This window comes from Tursiops truncatus, chromosome 3, assembly GCF_011762595.2.
Source record: "Tursiops truncatus isolate mTurTru1 chromosome 3, mTurTru1.mat.Y, whole genome shotgun sequence".
In the NCBI taxonomy this organism is placed as follows: domain Eukaryota; kingdom Metazoa; phylum Chordata; class Mammalia; order Artiodactyla; family Delphinidae; genus Tursiops; species Tursiops truncatus.
Window position 1 is genome coordinate 136017837 of NC_047036.1, and position 19672 is coordinate 136037508.

The 19672-nt window shown below is 50.3% G+C and overlaps 1 protein-coding gene across 2 annotated transcripts in view; it reads right to left on the reverse strand.

The window, feature by feature from the left end:
• Positions 1 to 6356: 6356 nt before the first annotated feature.
• CCNJL (cyclin J like) overlaps positions 6357 to 19672 on the reverse strand; it is a 50531-nt gene continuing 37215 nt past the window's right edge. For both annotated transcript variants that reach the window (XM_019945254.3, XM_073802770.1), the window contains 3 exons: positions 12010 to 12312; positions 10036 to 10195; positions 6357 to 8529 (listed from right to left, as the gene is read on the reverse strand). In XM_019945254.3, the coding sequence (XP_019800813.1) occupies positions 8106 to 8529; positions 10036 to 10195; positions 12010 to 12312 (887 nt within the window). In that variant the 3' untranslated portion in view covers positions 6357 to 8105. The remainder of the gene's footprint in view (positions 8530 to 10035; positions 10196 to 12009; positions 12313 to 19672) is intronic.

Below are 19672 nucleotides of genomic sequence, written 5' to 3' on the forward strand. Positions count from 1 at the left end.
TGTCATGGCAGAGGGAGACGGGTATGGATGGAAGACCCCTGGCCCCGGGGAGAGGGCAAAGGCGGTGCTCAGGATGCACGGCGGGCACACTTCTGTGGACCCCTCGCCCCAGCCTGCCATCCACATTCTGCGTGGAGACCATCCTTTCAAGAGACAAATATCACCTTGGAGGTGGCACACTGACTCTCAGATGGGCCACAGGAAGGCGGGGAAGGGCTCCCCGCTGCTGGGTCCCGAGGCTGCACGGACACTGGGATGCACCCACCAGGGCTTAGCCAGGGAAGGTGTTTCAGCATGGCTGTGGCTCTCTGCTAATCTGCTGTGGAGTCGTTCCTTTGGGTTTCAGTTTACCTGCTGGTACGAGAGGGGGCCAGGAGGACCAATGAGGGACTGAGGAGAAATGGGAGTCTATGAGATGGCAAAGGGGTTATGGGAATGCCAGGCAGGAAGCGAGCTGTCAGAGTAGGGCTTAGACAGGGGCGCCTGGGAGAAACTTGGAGAAGCTGCAGTGGGCTGGGAAAGGTGGTCAGAAGAGTCACTCTGATCCCCTGGTAGGTGCCTGGAGCCCTGCATCAGGAAGGATTCTGAGGCAGCATTTGGACTGAGCAGGCATCCCTGCCTGATTACAGCGTCTCTCCGGGGCATGGAAGAAGAGGAGGGAGCTCTGCCTGTCCCGTGGCTAGATAATCGCTAATCCTGATGCGCTTTTTTTCATTCTCCTCTTTCATACTCCTTGGGAGTATTCCCCATCCGGGTACCACCCTAACTTCTATTTTATTACTTTTTTTTGGCCGCGCCATGCAGCAAGCAGAATCTTTAGTTCTGGACCAGGGATCAAACCTGTGCCCCCTGCAGTGGAAGCATGGAGTCTTAACCCCTGGACAGCCAGGGAAGTCCCCACCCTGACTTTTTTTTTTTTTTTTGTGGTACGCGGGCCTCTCACTGTTGTGGCCTCTCCCATTGCGGAGCACAGGCTCCGGATGCGCAGGCTCAGCGGCCCTGGACTTATGGGCCCAGCCGCTCCGCGGCATGTGGGATCCTCCCGGACTGGGGCACGAACCCGCGTCCCCTGCATCGGCAGGCGGACTCTCAACCACTGCGCCACCAGGGAAGCCCCACCCTGACTTCTTCTTACCCCATATTTTTCTCTATGGCAACTCACTTATTTTTACTACAATGGAAACTTTATATCACTTATATACATGGAAAGCCAACATCATTTCATAAATAGACTAGGACTACTTAAAAAAGTCAAAGCTGAACAATGTTGACTTCTAGCTGGATTCTGCTGCCACAGCCATGACTTTGAGGCCTCCCTTAGTGAAAAGCGTAAGAACCTTACAAGAGCCAGTAGCATCAAATGGGAAACTCTCTCCTTCCCTAATCAAAAATCCTGCAGGACTCCTTGAAAAGAGAAGAATGCACTCACTGTAAGAGTTGAATTATCTAAGTGTCCATCAGTGGATGAATGGATGAAGATGTCTCTCTCTCTGGCTCTTTCTCTGTCACACACACACACACACACACACACACACACACACACACACACAAACACACACAGGAATACTATTCAGCCATAAAAAAAGAATGAAATCCTGCCATTTGTGACAACACAGATGGACCTTGAAGGTATTATGTTATGTGAAATAAGTCAGATGGAGAAAGACAAATATCGTATGATTTCAAAATAAAACAAAAACTCATAGATGCAGAGAACAGATTAGTGGTTACCGGAAGGGAAGAAGGTTAGGCGGGTGGGTGAAATGGTTAAGGGGGTCAACTGTATGGTGGTAATGGATGCTACCTAAACTTGTGCTGGTGATCTCTCTTCAGTATATACAAATACACTGCAAAGTATATACAAATATACAAAGTATACAAATATACTGCAGAGTTGAATTATAATACTGTATACCCGAAACATATACTACAAAGAGAGCTGAATGATCTAAATTATCTTGAATATACAAGTCCCACATATGGGTTATTAGAAATAAGGTTTGCCCGACACCTTGCGAAGGGTCTGGCACACAGCAGGTGCTTAGTAAGTGCTACCTGACCTCAGGTCCTTGCAGCCTGTGTAATCTATGGCCTTTCACTCTCAGGGGCCAGCCTCAACTTGGACGGACAGCACAGCCCAACTCACTGGCAGCTCAGTCCTCGCCTCCCCCCCCACATTGTGCCCTGAAACTTGCTTTCCAAGGACAGCACTCAGCCTCCCGCACCCACCCACCAAGCCAGGACCCTGTGAATGCCATTATTTTGCCAAGACTTATTGCTAATTAAGTTAACTAGGTAAGCATTAAATTAAACTAGCAGTGTTGCTGTTTCCCCTCCAGACTGAATAGTTACTCATAATGAGCTTGGATAAGAAGTCTGTAAATAACAGAGAGGTAACCATAATTAGGCTGAAAATTGAGAGAGAGAGAAGGAAAGGAGAAGAGTAGAAAAGAAAGAAAAACCTGAGGGGGAAGAAAGATTGTTTATACTTTGGTAACCGATTCAAGGACAAATTCAAACACTGCAGCCAGTGTTACAGAGTCACAGATTCATGGAATAGAAGGATCTCAGAGCTCAACTAGTTTAAACTCTGTATTACACAGATATAGAAACCCAGGCTCAGAGAGGGGAAGAAATTCACTAAGGTCACACAGCAGATTAATGAAGGGCTGGGCATCACTGGCTGATGGAGGCTACAGTTTCTTATTCCAGCTTATGGGGGTAAGTGGAGTAAGGTGAGATGCGGTGAAGTGTCCATGTTGCTGGCATCTTGGAAAAGAGGCTTCCTCAGCCAGTAGAAGGGACAGTGGTTAAGAGCTTCGACTCTGGAGTCACATTGCCAGGGTTCAAATCCCTCTTCTACCACCTAGAAGCTGTGTCACCTTGGGGTAAGTTCATCCATTTCTCTGAGCCTCAGTTTCCTACCTTGTCAGCAGGGAAAACAACTGCGCTTACCTAATAGAGTCGTCATGCTACAAATTAAATACTAGCCACTGCGACCGCGACCACCATCATTCCATTCTCAGCACTGTCATTCCCAAGCCAGTGCGATCAAAGTGTTAGGAGTGCCCCCTCCACTCACTTTAAGGCGCACGGGCACGCTGTAGTATTTCTTGGCATCTTGTCTTGTCCATGTGTAAAATAGGCTAATAAGACCTTCCCTTCCCGGGTGACAGAGGAGTTGCAAGAGTTAAAGGTAAAAATCCTCGCTAGTGGCCTCCATAAAGTTAGAGGCGCTTCACCATTTTGCTGTGCTGTTCAAGGTGCGGTAGTGACTCCCTGCTCAGTTCAGGTGCCCTTCACCCTGACCCTTGGAAGTCATCTCTAGCAACCATTTCCCTCCTGCCAAGCTCATCTGGTGAAACAGGGGCTTCTCAAAGCATCTTTAAAGACTACCACTAGGTGGCGTTCCACCACACACCTGTGGCCCCCCAAGGATACCAAGAGGTGTTTGTATGCTGGGGGTGGGGCGGGGGGGTGAGCAGTGAAATCCCAAGTGATTGGGCCATAGTGTGGGTGTGTGTTTCCTCTGGGGGGGGGGCAATGCGGAGGCCACAAGTCTCCTCAGTCCGGCATATCTAAGTGCAAAACTGAGTCCACACCACTTGCCCATGGTGAGACCTTGGGCCTCTCTGAACCTCAGTATCCTCATCTGGAAAATGGTGATAATGATGTTGTCGTGAGGACAAAAGAAGAGCAGGGGGGATAAGAGACCATGAGGAAAGTGTCAAGTACAGGGAATGGAACACAGTAAGTGCTCACTAAACAGGGCCCTTCTTGGAGGTTCTACTGGTGTGACTGGGAACACACTAGGTCAGAGCTTCTAGAGCAGAGAGATATGGCCAGACCTGGCTGTGCATGTGCATCTCCTGGGGATCCTATTAAAAGGATAGCCCAGGCCCCACTGCAGACCTGCAGAACAGGACACTTTGGGTATGACGACCAGGGAGATGTCACTGTTCTGAAGTGCTCCCCAGCCAGGTGTGACCTTGGAGACCATTCCAGTCCCAACCCTCCCATTTTGCAGATGAAAAAACTGAGATCTAGAACAGGGGACTGACTGGCCCTCGTCCACACAGCTAGGGAGTAGCAGAAGGCCTGACTCCAGTATATACTGCCTGCTGTGGCTCTGGTAAGGGCAGGGCCTGAAACAATTGTCCGAGCTGGGCCAGCAGATGGCTGACCACTTGAGTTCTTCCTCCTTTAAAGCTAGAGCTGGGACGGGGGGCGGTGAAGCTCTGGGGCTCATCTGGGCCCCTCCTCAAAAGGGAGAGGCCCACTCATCTACAATATTTGTCACAGAACTCACTGCTGAATAATGATGCCACATATTCCATGTCTTCTTATCATAAACCTGAAGTGCAGCCCAGGCTGACAGCTTTCTCACCTTACAAATGAGAAGACGAGTTCAGAGTGGAGAAGCAGCTTTCCTCAAGGTCATCTAGCTAAGAGCAGACAGACCCGCACCTTCCACCTCTCGGGCTAACGTTCTTCTCCGTACACTAGAAGCTGCAAGCTTCCAGCCTAAGAACCACCTTAACCTGCAGTGTGTTTTATTGGTCTTCTATTGCGTTGCAATTTAAAAAAAAAATTTTTAATCACGAAAGATTAGATTTCCTAGCAAGTGCAGATATCCAGTTTCTCTGAAAATCTGAAGTTGTGGCAACATAAGGCTTATATCCCTGAAAGGTTGTAATTAGCCAGAGCTGAACAGAAGCCACACCCCCTACAGGGGACACACTGGCTTCATCAGTCCCCATCACCTCGCGCTGTCTCAGTCATCCAGCGGATTCACTCACTATGTTACCTGCCTGGTCCTGGTGGGCCTTTGGATTTGAGACGCCTGCCAAACGCTATGGCCTTTCTGCTGAAATTCGTCCCAAATGGCTTCCCTGAGGAACAGAGAATGAGGTTAATGAGATTGGTAAGATTCTTTCCCAGGAACTTGGTGCCAGGGATTACCAGAGGCAGCCCAGAGGTGGGGTCCCTCCCAGGGGATGCTCTGGGGAAGTCCCAAGCCTGGTCCCAGATCTTCACCTTCACAGATGGGGCTGGGGGAACCCCTCCCACATCAGAGCCTGTTGGGGGCAGGCAGATGGAGCCGTAAATCACGTTAGCCTGTGGCAGCTGTGCAAAAGCTATGTTTCTGTACGTTTGCTGCTGAGCACACTCTGAGAATCCCCTTGACCCCGTCAGTCAGCAGCACGCATGCCTGGCCACTCTTTTGCGAACCCATATCCATTATTCTGTCGTGTCTTCTTCACCAGGCGAGCAGGACAGCCAGCTGGAGCCTTGCACTTATTCAAAACTCGACTGAGGCATCTCAGGGCGGCGGGGCAGCTCCAGGCTGCCTGGGTTTGAATTGTGCCTCCTTCCTTCACCACACTTTTAGGCAAAGAACTTCTCTGTGGCCCTGTTTTCTGCTCTGTAAGGTACAGCTGCCTTGTAGGGTTACTAGGATGATTATAGTAAATAGTATGAGCGAATTCCTTAGCAGAGTGCTTTATAAACAGCAAACGCTTAATAAACGTCAGCTGGGTGATTAGTGTCACGATCACCAGGTATCCATATATTCTGTTGGCTGCAGGTGGTTTAGGGCACAGCCATCAAACCCAGTAAACAAACTAACAAGATCGTTCCAGATGATTTAACAGCTATGATGAAAACAAAGGGGTAAGGAAAGGGACCTGGGGGATGACAGAGACCTCTTTGGAAGGTGACCTTGTGGGCTGAGGTTTTTCAACCATGGCACGGCGGTCATCTGGGGCCAGTCCATTCTTTAGTGTGGGGGCTGTCCTGTGCGTTGTAGGATGTTGGGCAGCATCCCTGGCTTCTGCCCACTGAATGCCAACCATGTCCCTCTCCCAACTGTGACGACCAAAAATATGTCCAGACATTGCCAAAAGTCCCCTGGAGGGCACAAATGAGCCCCGCTGAGAATCACTGATATAAGGGATTGAGAGAGGGGAGCATTCAGATGACAGAATAGATGGCTTTGGAGAGATGGACTTTGAACCCAGAGGGTATGAGGAAGTGGAACCTTAACCCTGACCTTAATCCAGGCATTTGTGATGTTTAGCCGATTTCCTTAAACTGAATCACTCTCACTACCTCCACAATGGGTTCTGTTTTTCTGGAGAACCCCACCCGATTCAGAGCTGAGATGTCAAGCCTCACCCACTCCCACTGCCCAGCCTGTGTCCCAGGGAGGCCCAGCTCCAGCTCCGAGGGCAGGAGCCCGTCTTGCTGTCACCCAAGCCCACAACCTCTTGGCACCAGTGTGGGTGCCCATCCCCGGAGGCTGACGTGGGAGAGGGAGGGAGGGCTGGCTGAGAGAAGGCCAGGAAGAGAACCCAGAGAGGCCACGAGCAGGTGATGTGTTTATTGCGGGACCACTTTTTTTAGGGGCTGGGCTGGCTGTGAGGTTCTACTGGGGGGGTGACGACGACACGGATGGACGGACCCTCCCAAGTGCCCAGCCCCAGAAAAGACAAACACAATAACTTGGAATCCAAACCAGTTGCACATAAATAGAAGGAGGTTGGCAAAAGAAAAAGAGAAAACAACAAATGAATGTGCACTTTCCTATGCTAGTGTGACAAAGCGGCCCCGCACTGCCCACGTCCAGGCTCTTCTTTACTCAGCTTCCACGCTGAGGCTCCCATCTGCTCTGAAAACCGCCTTCAGATCCGACTCCTGGCAGCCCCCCTGCCAGTCTCCTGGACTGGCAACCAAGTCAAGAAAACCAAGATGGGTTCTTCTCCAAAAAAAAAAAAAACCAACCAAAAACCGCCTTCGTGGTTCTCTGCACCTCCCAGTCCTAGGGGGTGAATAATGGGACCTCTGACCCTAAACCAACCAAAAAATAAAACACGCTGAGCACAAGCCGTGAGTCAGAATAAAAACATATTGCACATGCTTCCAAGAGTCTTCCTGAGAGCCCTCTCACTGCAGAGACCCAAATACTGGCTTCTGATCCATCCTGTCACTGGCTGTCAGTCGTGTAACAGACCCTGCACACCCCCAAATCCCCAAAGCCAGTTGGCATCAGGCATACAATCCCACATTACGAGCCTCTGCTCTGAGCCAAACTTGAGGCTGAGGCTGGGTTTAGCCTCAAGCAGGAGATGCATGCGGTGGAAGGACGTGAGTATTGCTGGGTTTAAATCTTTGTCTACTTTTCAACAAGCTTCCTCCTCTGGGTGGTTATCGAAGTTCTACAGGTGAACAGAGCATCCAAGACGTGGAATCTTCCAGAACCGAGAGCCTGGAAAGTGGTTCTCCCCAACTATATGCTTTTGCAAAGGGCGCTCTGTGGTTAACCACAGGTCTGCCCCAAGCCGGGTTAAAAACCTACAGCCCTTGCGTGGGACAGGCAGTGCGGCAATCACCATCATCTTTCTCCTAAGGACTTTTCAAGTATCACAAAATCCCTGATACAGCATGTAAACAAGACATCTTACTGAACAGAAAGCTAGGTCACTTCGGGAAGCAGCAGCATGTGAAATATCTAAAAGGCTGAAGAGGGTTTTAGGTTCCATAACAAAGCAACAAGACAGCTGCCCACTGTGCCTCGGAAGGCAGACAGACGCTCGGGCACGAACACACACACAGGCCCCTGTGGATGGAGCCAGGGAAAGAAAAGCACCCCAGATAGCATCTACCGGGGGTCTGGAGACACATCAGGCTGCCCCCTTTTCAGTGGTGTAGCTGCCATCGGCAAAGAATAAAGGAGTCTTTGATGCTAAAACCTGGACGTGCTCATGAACTGCTGGTCTGCATCCAGTCCCCAGTCTCCTGGCCTCTTCCCAGGTCTTTCTCGACCCGCTGGGCCCCTCTCCAGGGGCTGGCCACCGAGCCATCCCCTTGCATCCCAGCCACACGTGGAAGATGTTTTCCAGAGCAATGCTCTTGGGTGAGGTATGTCACTGCCTGTTTTGCCCCAGGTCAGTTTTATTTAAAAAGAGCATGCACCCTCTCCGTTCAAGGGTCCTGAGGCTCTGCGGGGACAGCCTCCCAGGCGCCTCACTGGGCTGAGCTCCCTTCGTCAGCATCCTCTTCCTCTGCCCAGATCTCCAAGGCCTCCCTGCGTGGCTAAAGGTGCCCTATCTGTCGAAACAGCCCGCAGGGAACGCGTGGCTCCCGCTGAAGTAGCTGCTCCCGTAGGTGGCGGCGAGGCAGTGTCTGGGCTCAGCTGCAATAGCCATGTGCATGCTGAGGGACGTGGGCAGCGGCACGGGACACACGTCCAGGGGCTGGAGGGTGGGGTACAGGGCATGGAGGGATGAGCCGCTGCCCCCTGAGAGCAGGGTCCCCGAGTGGTGGGCCTGCAGCGAGTCCCGATAGGCCACGCACAGGTCCTGCACAGGGGTCTGGAACTGGGCCAGGGCCATCGCTGTCGGCTGGCCGAGGCCGGGGTAGGCGGGTGGCTGGAACAGCACCTGGGTGGGAGCTGGGGGTGTGCCGGGCACCATCGCCAGGGCCTGGCTCTTGACCGCGACGGCATCCTTGAGGATGTTGTCATAAGCTCTGAAAGGAAAGGACTTGGGTGAGACTTGGGAGGTCAGAGGCTCCAGCACCAGACACCTGCCTTGCTGAGGGGGATGCCAGGAGACCCATGTGCTGTGACTGCTGGGCCTCTCCCAGCCTGGGCTCACTGCCTGAAGCACCGCCTCAGCTGTTCTCTGACTAAACTCAGGCCTCAGATCTCAGCTTGGATCTGCTTCCTACAAAAACCCTCTTCTGACCCCTCAAGACTAGCCTAGCTGTCCCTGCAGCCCCTCTGCACTGCCCCACCTTGGCGGTCAACACCGCAGATGATAACTTCCGGTCACTACCTGGTCCCTCGTGCAGAGTTCGAGCTTCGACCCACCTGCTTTTGCTCATCGCTGCATCCCCACACTGGGCACAGCGCCTGCCCTGAGAGGGCAGAGCTCCCGGTGCTTAGGTGAGCACAACCTCCGCCTTCAAGGCACTTCCAGCCAGCTCCATCCCCGGCTAAGCTAGCAGATTTCAAGCAGGTTGCCCCCAGGGACCTAAGTGTCTCCATCTGAAAAGGGGGATGGAACAGGTCTTTTGCCATCTCAAAAAAAAAAAAAAAAGCTTCCCGTAGTAAATCTTTTTGGGAAAACAAATCAATTCGAGGCTTCGGTAAGAAAGGAACAAGTGGAAGCTGCAGCAGGTCTGAGCAGGGGGCTACCCCAGAGGGACAGCCTCGGGGAAGAGGCAGGGCTGGTGGCTCAGTATCCAGGGGCACCCATCCTCACTCAGGCTAGACCGTGTTCTCCAGCTTTGGGCACCCTCTAGAAGGCAAAGACTCTAAAATAAGGGCTAGGGAGCAGGACTGATTCCAGAGGAATGGGACAAAGGCAGTTGCACCAGGAGGCTGAGAGGTGGCTCTTCAGGGGCTGGCCCCGTGGTCAGCGGGGCCAGCATCCAGGAGATGCCACCAGCCGTTGGGTGGAAGAGAGACCAGGTGCAGCCAGGCGAGGGCTTTCTGTCCTCTCTCCCCTCCTCCCTCCTCCCTACTGAGCTCTTTTGCTTCCGATATCAGTTTCAGGGTGTTCTGTCTATGATGCCTTTAAGCATCCTCTCTGAAACACTGAACACTTCCTCCCCAAGATCCCCAAGGACCCTTGCAAGGAGGCTGTGGCCTCTTACGTGAAGCCACTCTGGGCTTAGCTGGCTAAGAGTCAGCTTTGTGGCCATGTCTGAGAAAAGCAGCTCATGATGAGAGTGTCTCAATATAATCACCCAGAAGACTGATACACTGGGTCAAAGAGCCCAAGACACTCAGAAAGATGTGCACAGAGCCCTTCTGCTGCTGCACTCTTGACCTACAAATTGCAAACCCAAAGCTACTCAAAATAGGAAGGACCAACTCCCCGAATCCCAATTCTTTCATGAGTCACCACGGCCCACTTTCCGTGAGCAATCAGCCCACCATAAGCCTCCAGGAAATTGCCTGAAGTGGGTCTTATGAGCAACTGGAACTTCGGTATTTCCGAAACACAAAGGATCAGGAGGGGAACTTACACCAGCAGGATTTCGATGCATGTGCTGAGATGTTCCAGGGAGTAGTTTGAGATCCTCTGCAGGTCTCTGGTCCAGTAGGGAGAGAGCTGAAGGCAAATCCTAGAGGCCCCGACGCAGGCTGCGGCCACCACAGAAGGCTGGAATTTGTAGAAAATATGATCTGAAAGAGAATCACATAGAAAGAGTCAGCATCAGAAAGCCTGGTCCTGGAGTCCTGCCTTGTGCTCCCTGGCAGACAAATGATTAGGTCCAAGGTTGTTCACTGCTCCTGCAAACACACACACACACACACACACACAAACACACACACAATGAAAAATTAAAACAGCATGAATTTCCATTCTTGAATCTTAAAACACCTTGGCTCTCTCGGTCTGGGATTTCTTATGTCAGCCTAGAGCAGCAGTTTTCAAAATACCATCCCTGGCTTCTAGGGGCTGCAGTGGGCTTGCTGATGGGCTACAAGCAGAACTGCCAAACACCTGTTCCTTCCTTTGGCTGTTAGGGGTGACCGACACACTGTTTCAAAGGCTTCTTTTTGAGGTTATGACTGAAGGCTACTTAGTAACAAAGCCTGGCCCTCAGTAGGCACTCACTAACAATCTGTTGAAAGAACTAAAGAATGAATGAATGCCTGTAAGTGTTTGATATTCTTAACTAAAATTGGAACTTGACTTATGTTTACTGGGGAATCCTCCCCCCCACCACCCCAGCTTTACTGATGTATAATTGACAAATAAAACCTGTACATATTTACAGTGTACAGCGTGATGTTTTGGTACATGTACACACTGGAAAATGATCTGAGAAATCTTAATGTCCTACTTTGATATCTGGCAACATGGCAAAGCTGGGACTACTTATGTGCAAAGGCAAACCATTGAAATTCCCACAATTCTCATGAAGAACAGTCAGTTATCAGCGCATTATTATGCTGTCTTAAACTGTTTATGACTTTCAATGATTTCAACATTTGCCTGTTAAAGTATGAATTAGGCAGGGTGGTATGGTTACAGACACAGAGTCAGACTCCCCAGGTTCAAATTCCAGCAACGGCCTTGGGTAAGTTACTTCACGTCTTGAGTAACAACTAAGGAAACTGATTCGTAAAATGAGAATAGCACAAATGATTTTCATGTGAAGTCGTTGTGAGGTTCAAATGAGACAATGCATGCAGAGAACTAAAATAAGGTGCCTGGTACATAGTAAGTGCTCATTTAATGCTTGATATCACAATTGTTGATGTTGTTACTGATATTATTGATATTTGGTTTGCAGTGGGTTATCAGGTGGTTGTATCAACAGTATTTCTGACCTAGTGTTGTACTTAATACCTAGATCTTTAGATACTTCAAATAAAAGTCCCCAAACAGGGCAAAAGTTTATTGCTAAAGCAGATGTAAACATAATCCTCTCTCCCACCCTACCTGTATAATGATAGCTCTTCCAGAGTGACCTACTTGTGGATTTGCATTGTGTTCCAGATTAGTGTATAAAAAACTACCAGGGCTTCCCTGGTGGCGCAGTGGTTGAGAGTCCGCCTGCCAATGCAGGGGACACGGGTTCGTGCCCCGGTCCGGGAAGATCCCACATGCCGCGGAGCGACTGGGCCTGTGAGCCATGGTCGCTGAGCCTGCGCGTCCGGAGCCTGTGCTCCGCAACGGGAGAGGCCACAACAGTGAGAGGCCCGCATACCGCTAAAAAAAAAACAAAACAAAAACTACCAGGTGATCAGTAAATAGGCTACCAGCTGCCTGCATACAAGCTGCTACTTCTCTTTTACACGTTACTGCTAACACATGGTTGAATCGTCGCTCCTTCCCTGCTGATCCCTGCCACGTGGAGTGATCTGGTGATTTAGGTGGATGGTCCCCCTTCAGCAAGGACTCCCTGGGGCAGGTCTCTCAGGGCCCCTGACCCCGGCCCCCATGTGTGTGGGGGGGAAGGGCGGACAGGCCCTGACATCAGCCCCACCTTGCAGGGTGACCTCTAGGAAGTAGTGGGCGTACTCCTTGAGGCACTCTTTGGTCTTGCGGGGGCAGGTGGTGGGCCAGCTGTGGCAGTGGTGGTCCTTCTGGCTGACGGAGGCCAGGAGGTAGTAGTCGAGGAAGTGGGCGGGCGTGGGCAGGCAGAGGTTCCAGCCGAAGGCCTCCAGCAGCAGCAGCTCTGTGCTCAACAGCTCCTTCTTGGTAAGGGAGAAGTTCTGGCTGCTCAGGATCCTCGTGCTGTTTATCTGTTCCAGCTTGGGGACGTGGTCTTCCCTATCCTCGAACTTACCTGAGGGAGAAGCAGAGGTTACTGGGACTTTTACAACACTTGCTGTAAAAGCCCACCTTAAAGTACCCGGACGGTGCTGGCAGGGAGAAGAGCAAGCCCAAAGGCACACATTCCAGATCTGTCACACCTGGGCTCGAATCCCCAGGCCATCACTTCCAGCTGTGCTGTGTGGTCATGGAAAGGTGTCTCACCCTCTCTGTGCCTCAGTTCTCTCACATGTAAAATGGAACTTATACATCCTAAAGATTTTGTCAGATTCAATGGGAAACCTCACACCAAATGTTCAGACCAGCAATGAGGATCCCAGAAGGTGATCGACAGCAGTTAGCAACAGCAGCAAGGGCCTGGGGAGTAAGGTGGCCCTCCCATCTGGTCCTCACTAATTCAGCCTCAGGACTGGTCAGGGGGCCATTGTCACGGTGACCTTGCAAATCTGGTCCTGTCCCTCCAGACGTGGAAAAGCCCTTCAGTGGCTCCCCAGTATCTTCAATACTGAGTTTAAACTCTGTCAATGGGTTCTTTAGTTTGGATTCCCCCAGACACAGTTTGCTTGGGATGTGAGCCTAGGAAAGATCTGTAAGTAGGAAAAGACAGGAAAGGGACAAAAGCCAAAAGGGCACTTGATCTTGAAGAGGTTTCTGCACCCCTATGCTCACTGCAGCATTATTCACAACAGCCAAGACAACCTAAGTGTCCCCTTTCAGATGAATGGATAAAGAAAATATGGTATTTATATACAATGGGATATTATTCAGCCATAAAAAGAAGGAAATCCTGCCATTTGGGACAACATGGATGGACCTTGAGGGCATTATGTTAAGTGAATAATGAGAGAGTCAAAGAAAGACAAATACTGTTATGATATCTCTTACATGTGGAATCTTAAAAAAACAAACTCAGATACAGAGAGCAGACTGGTGGTTGCCGGAGGGGGTGGGGGATGTGAAGATAGTCAGAAAGGACAAATGTCCAGTTATAAATTAGTCCTGGGGATGCAACGTCGGGCATACTGACTACACTTAACCGTAGTGCATATTTGAAAGTTCCTAAAAGAGTAGATCTGAAAAGTTCTCATTGCAAGAAAAAAAAGTCTAACTATGTGAGATTATGGATGTTAACTTACGGTGGTGATCATTTCACAATATATGCATATATCAAACCACTGTACACCTTAAACTAATGCAGTCTGCCAACTGTATCTCAATAAAACTGGAAAACAAAAAAAGTGGCGTCATGTAACTTCCAAAGCGAGGCTTTAAGAGGTCTTGCATCTTCTGCCTTTGCCCCGCCTGGAGTGCCATTCCCAGACCTCTGTGCAAGGAATCAAGTCTAGCCTGTTGGAGGTGAAGAGGCCACAAGGAGGAGAACCAAGATGCCCAGGCAACAGCCCAGCCAGCACCGACTCTCACACACGTGAATGAGGCCACCCTGGACCTTCCAGGCCAGCGGATCCTCCAGCAACTGTATGAAGGAGTCCAGGTAATACCAGCACAGGAACCACCAAGCGACCCACATCGTTGTTGTTTTAAATCACTTAGTTTTGGGGTGACTTGCTTTGCAGGAACAGACAACTGGAATACATTCATATCAATGCACAGTGGCAAAAAGATGCGAAACCCCGCAGACAGACATGTCACACAGCTCGGGAAGTACTGAAGGAACAATGACCTCATACTGGAAGGTCCTGGAAATAATCTGCAGGAAATAAATCCGCGTGACGCTAGATACAAACAAACAGAAATAAAACACAAGCCTGGGGTTATCCCACTCAAGGGTCAAGGAACCGAGGACTTCCACAGCAACGTCCCCCTGGCAGTCAGCAGTTGTGGAAGGCCCTAGTGGCAGCCTCTGCTGTGGAGGGCTCTGCAGGCAGGGGGCGTGCAGCCACCACACCCTCACTCGGGGGAACCACGCACACCTGGCTGTAGCCTCGGCCACGGAAGTTCTCTGCAGGCACCGCGCCCTCCTTGCCTACGAGCCTTTGTCCGCACAGCCCCTCTGCGCAGAGCACCCTTCCCCATCCCCTCTTCACTCCGCCAAGCTCACCCCGTCCTTCACCTCAAAGCCACTGCCCCCTGGAAACCTTCCCTGACCATGGTCCCCACGTGCTGCCCGATGCCCACATCGGATGGTGGTGGCCTCGGTCTGGTCACCTTGGCCTCCAAGCCTAACCTCACTGGCTGCAGAACAGCTGCGGGAGCAGGTGTCGGAAGAGGCAGTGGGCGACCAAGTTACGCTCCGAGCACACATCTGTGCCGATGAAGGGAACAGCCAACAAATCATCCACACACCTGTGCTCAACTGCCAGCGCCCCCTGACCCAGTTCTCAGCAGACGCTCAGGCTCGCTGAGAGATAAGGAAGTAACCACTTCAGGCAGGCGGCCCTACAGCAGATACAACACATTCCTCACGAAGGCCTCAAAAGACGTCACTGAGAAATGAAACACTGACTCTGGGAAGCCTGCATCCTTCTCCTCAGGGAGCCAGGCAACAGCCCACTGGGTGGGCAGAGATGGTGACGTGAAGCTCTAGTGCTTGCCACGGAGGAGCAGAGACGATGCTGACCGGTCCCGAAGCGGCTTACAGCAAAGCAACCCAGACTCATCTTCCAGAGCTCCATCCACGGCCCCGCCGGCGGAGCACACACCTTATTCCCTTGCCTTGTACCAGGGCAACTCAGGCAGGAAAAGGTGAGGACAGTGCTGCCCCTTGCCCAAGGGGAAGAGGCTCTTGAACGCTGAAATCCTGGGTAGGGGGGACCCTGCTGACCAGACCTTGCTGCCTTCCGCAGCCTCAGGGCCCCTCGCCCCCCCAAGCACTGGATCCAGCCACACTTGGAATCTGGCCCCTCCTCCAGCGGGCATGCTCATCCCCTCACCCCCTTATCATGTGTCCTCCAGAGCTCAGTTCAGAGGCCGCCCGGTGTCATCAACGCACTTCTCACACTCGGATTGTTTCATCTCAAATAGTAGTAGCAGTGGCCAGCACCTGACCATTAATAGGTCATTAACAAGCGTGAGCCCCAGAAGGATAGGAACCATGTCCCACGTATTTGAAGGTGTGCCCCGAGGTGCCAGCACAGTCCCCGGCACACAGTAGATGCCCAATGCCTATTTGTTGAGAGAATGAATGGTTCTCTCTGGATAGCTGAATTGTAGGCCGTTTGAATTGTTCTCCGATGCTCTCTGATTATCTGTATCTGCTATTTTTTTCTCCAACAATTCACTTATTCTTTATGCAAATTAAAGAGAAAGAAAATAATATTTTTCTTGCAAAATTGTCAAGGTTTCCCTGAACCTTGGGCTGACCTGAGCCAAGGCTGTTCGCAGGCACTCGATAGCTAGAGCTCTTTTCTTCCCAGAGCAGAGGGTGGCACGGTGAAGGTCACCGCTCTGGCAGAAACCTTTGCATCTGGTACCTTTAAAATGGAGAGATCTGGTGTCAGCACCTTAACCAAGCGAGCAAATGCAGCATCGCTATTGCATCGTGCCAGCGGTGGCACCAAGACCCTTCCACGGTCTTGCCGGCAGCCAGCCATCTATTCCGATGGCAGATGTGCTCAATCAGATTAATTTCTCCCTGCCCTCAGTGCTTTTCAAACCTTTCAGAGTTCTGCCTTTTCCGCAGCCACCAGGCCCAAAAGGGATCACCCTCAAATGGAAGGGGCCGTGGATTACTGAGGAATCTGATTCATGTGCTCTCTCTGCTCCCCACACTGGGGAGGCTACATGGCGACCCACTGCACTGCAGAGCAGGGCGGAGCTGGGTCTGAATCCTCGACAAGTTGACCCTGGACCTAAAAGCACTAAACTCCACAGGCTGTTCATTTCTTCTCTAGGAATCCGCCCCAACAGAGAAAGCATAGCTATGCAGGATGCAAAGTGCTGTAAGAAGTACCCAGCACACAGAAATGGACAGAGTTCCCATGCTGGGGCTGGGCACCAGGCTTTGTGCTGGACACACAACAGATCCTCCCAGGTAGGTTCTGTTCGGAGCCCCAGAGGCTCAGAGAAAAAGCTCACGCAAGCACTCAGCTCCACACCTAGGAGTGACCTTACAGCCCCTGCTCTTAGCGAACAACACATTTCACAGCCAGCAAAGATTTTATGAGTTTCCTGGTGTTGCACGTGCCCGGCAGACGTTTCCTCCCCTCCTCCCATGACCGTGAGGCGGGCAGCCCTTTGTCCCCAGCCCGCCACCACCGAGCACCGCCACTCAGCTGCTTGCTCCCTATTGACAAATGGCACAGACAGCAGATGCCTGGGAGTCTTTAGGCAGGTCCCCCAGGAGGGGTGGGGTACATTAGTCCGAGTCTTTGCAAGTCAGACAAGAGCCACAGACTGTCTTCAACTTGTTTGATGTACTTTTTATTTGGAAAAGTTTCAAATCCACAGGAAAGAAGAAAGAACTGAACAATGAACCCCGATGACCCTTCCCCAGATTCACCAACAGCTGACACGGAGCCACACAATTGCCGTGTGTGTGTGTGTGTGTGTGTGTGTGTGTGTGTGTGTGTGGGTGTGTGTGGTATATAAATATTGGTTTTACTGGACCATTTTTTAATTAAGTTGCAGGCATGACATGCCACCCCTGGATATTTCAGCATCCATCCCTGAGGTCATTTTCCTACCTAATCATAATGTTACTAGCAATTGCAAGAACATCTGCATTAATGTAGTTAACATTTTCTAACATTCAATCCATATTTGACTTTCCCCAAGGGTCCCAAAAATGCCTTTATAACCTTTGTTTTTTTGATCCAGATCCAAAAGGCTACACATGGTGTCTGTTACATCCCGTTGGTCCCATTCTTTGTTTGTTTTTCATGACATGGACTCTTTGGATGAATCCAGGTCAGTTGTACAATGTCCCATATTCTGGATTCCCTGATTGTTTCCTCATGATCAAACGGTTTGAGCAAGAAAACTACAGAGGTGACGTTTTGTCCCTCTTAACAGATCACATCAGGAATTATACAACATCAGTTTGTCCCAGCAACAGCGATGCTACATTTGATCGCTTGGTTAAGGTGCTGACATCAGATCTCTCCATTTTAAAGGTACCATTCTCCTGTGAAATTAATAAGTCATCTGTGAGGTGACACTTCAAGAATAAGTGAATATCCTGTTTCCCAACAGCTTTTAACTCAATGGTTTCGCACCCATGGAGGAGCCTTTCCTGAATAAATTATTACATTGGGGTTGAAAAAAGGAATTTTTAACAATTCTACCATTTCATCTACATTTTTCTTTTTGGATATTCACACTGTCCCAAATTTGAACAGTGGGAGCACTGTCAACATACTAAGGTTAAGAAAAAAAATCCTAAGCCTGTCAGAGCACTCACCCTGAATCTGGGAGGCCAGCCACACGCACATGAGCCCCTAGTGTTGGTGGCAGTGGTGAAACATACAAACAACACCTCTGAGGATGCCCTGCACACCAGCTGACGGATTGCTCCCACACTCCCAGGGGCTGGTGCAAAGAGAGCCTGAGCCACACTTGGCAGGTCATAGAGTTAGTTAGTGGACTGATGACCGTGAGGCCACCAAGTGACCTAAACTCTTAACCACAGACTAGGCCACAGTGGCCGGACACTGTAAGCCAGCAAGCCTCAGGAGTGACACTCACACACTGGCTTTTTTTTTTCTCTCTCTTTTTTTAAATGGCATTTAAAGAAATTATAGTAAAATGCACATAGCAGAAAATGTACCATTTTAACCGTTTTTAACTGTACTGTTCAGTAGTATTAAGTACATGCACATTACTGTGCAGCCAATCTCCAGAACTCTTTTCATCTTGCAAAACTGAAACTCTATACCCATTAAACAACTCCCTGTTTCCCTCCACCAACCCGATAACCACCTTTCTACTTTCTGTCTCTATGAATTGACTAAAGACTGGCTCTTTCTTCTTCTACCTACTGTCCTGACAATCAAGCCTTAAAACAGACCAAACAGATTCCTGACTTTTCTGAAGTAGGGTCAGGAGAAGCAGTATTTTCAATTGCTTAAAAAACAAAACAAAAACCAAACTCTTTATTTTGGAAAAATTTTTAAATACCAAAAAAGTAGAGAAAATGTTACAGTGAAGCCCCATGAATGCGTTATGCAGCTCTAACACTCATCCACATTTACACTGACTTTAGAAAAATTCTTAAATAAAAACAAAAACAGCACAGAATGGGAGTCTACAAAAAGCCAGTGTTGCCCGTTTCTCAAGCCCAGGCCCAGCACTGCCCACTCTCTAGACAGGTCCCAGTTAATCCCCCCAACAGTCCTTCATGCCTGGCAAGATGCCCATTTATAGACTCATTCAGGATTACCTGCTGCCCATTCAGGAGGTAAACCTAGGCTCAGACATGAGGCCAAAGTTCCCCGGCTAAAGAGAACCAGGTTTTAATGCAATAGCTATTAAAACTATTCTTCTTTGCTAAAGAAGTACAATGCCTTTAAAAAGAGTCAAAGCTGCTCTTTCTGAAGAAAGCCCTCTCTCCTATTTGAAGCCCTCCCCCCGCCCTTCATCTGAGAAAGAGAAACAAAATTTGATGAGGAATTGAGACCCCATGGCTACCCTCCCCCTTCCTGCAACTCCCTGCCCTACTCTGTACGCTGCTGATGATAAAGGGAAGGGAGGGAGGCAGGTCAGAGGGTAAAGAGCCACCCCAGTGGCTGCCTGGCCCTCCAGGTGGACCTGACATCTTCTGAGCTGACTGTAGAAAAGAGATGGGCGGTAGAGGAGCTGAGGACCCAAGAGGAAAGAGAAAGCCCTGGTGGAAAGGGCTTTTCACCAGTACTTGGGAGAGAAAGCACTGGGCCCTTTAGTCCCCAGGCTGGGCCAGGCTGAGTGGAGACCTTTCTGATACTAATTCTTCCTTCTTCAGATCCTTCCTTCATGGAAGGGGAGAGCAGTGGCCATTAGGTGGGGCAGAACCGGCCAGCTTTATTTACAGCTGGAGCCCGTGCTCCATAACAAGAGAAGCCACCGCAATGAGAAGCCCGCGCACTGCAACAAAGAGTAGCACCCGCTCACTGCAACTAGAGAAAAGCCCGCGCACAGCAATGAAGACCCAATGCAGCCAAAATTAAATAAATTTATAAAAATAAATAAATAAACAAAAGAAAGTGATCTGCTGTGGGACAAATGCTGCTGTTGTGTAGCAGCTGAGAGCAAGGACTCGGGAGGCAGGGTTGGGGGGCGGTGATGGCCACCTGGGTCCCCATCCTAGCTGTGTGCTCATGTGAAAGTTACCCGACTACTGGGCCTCAGTTGCATCCTCTGTCAACTGAGGAAAATAACAGTGCCTACTTCACAGGATTGTTCTGAGGATTAAATGAGCAAACCCACACAAAGAATTCAAA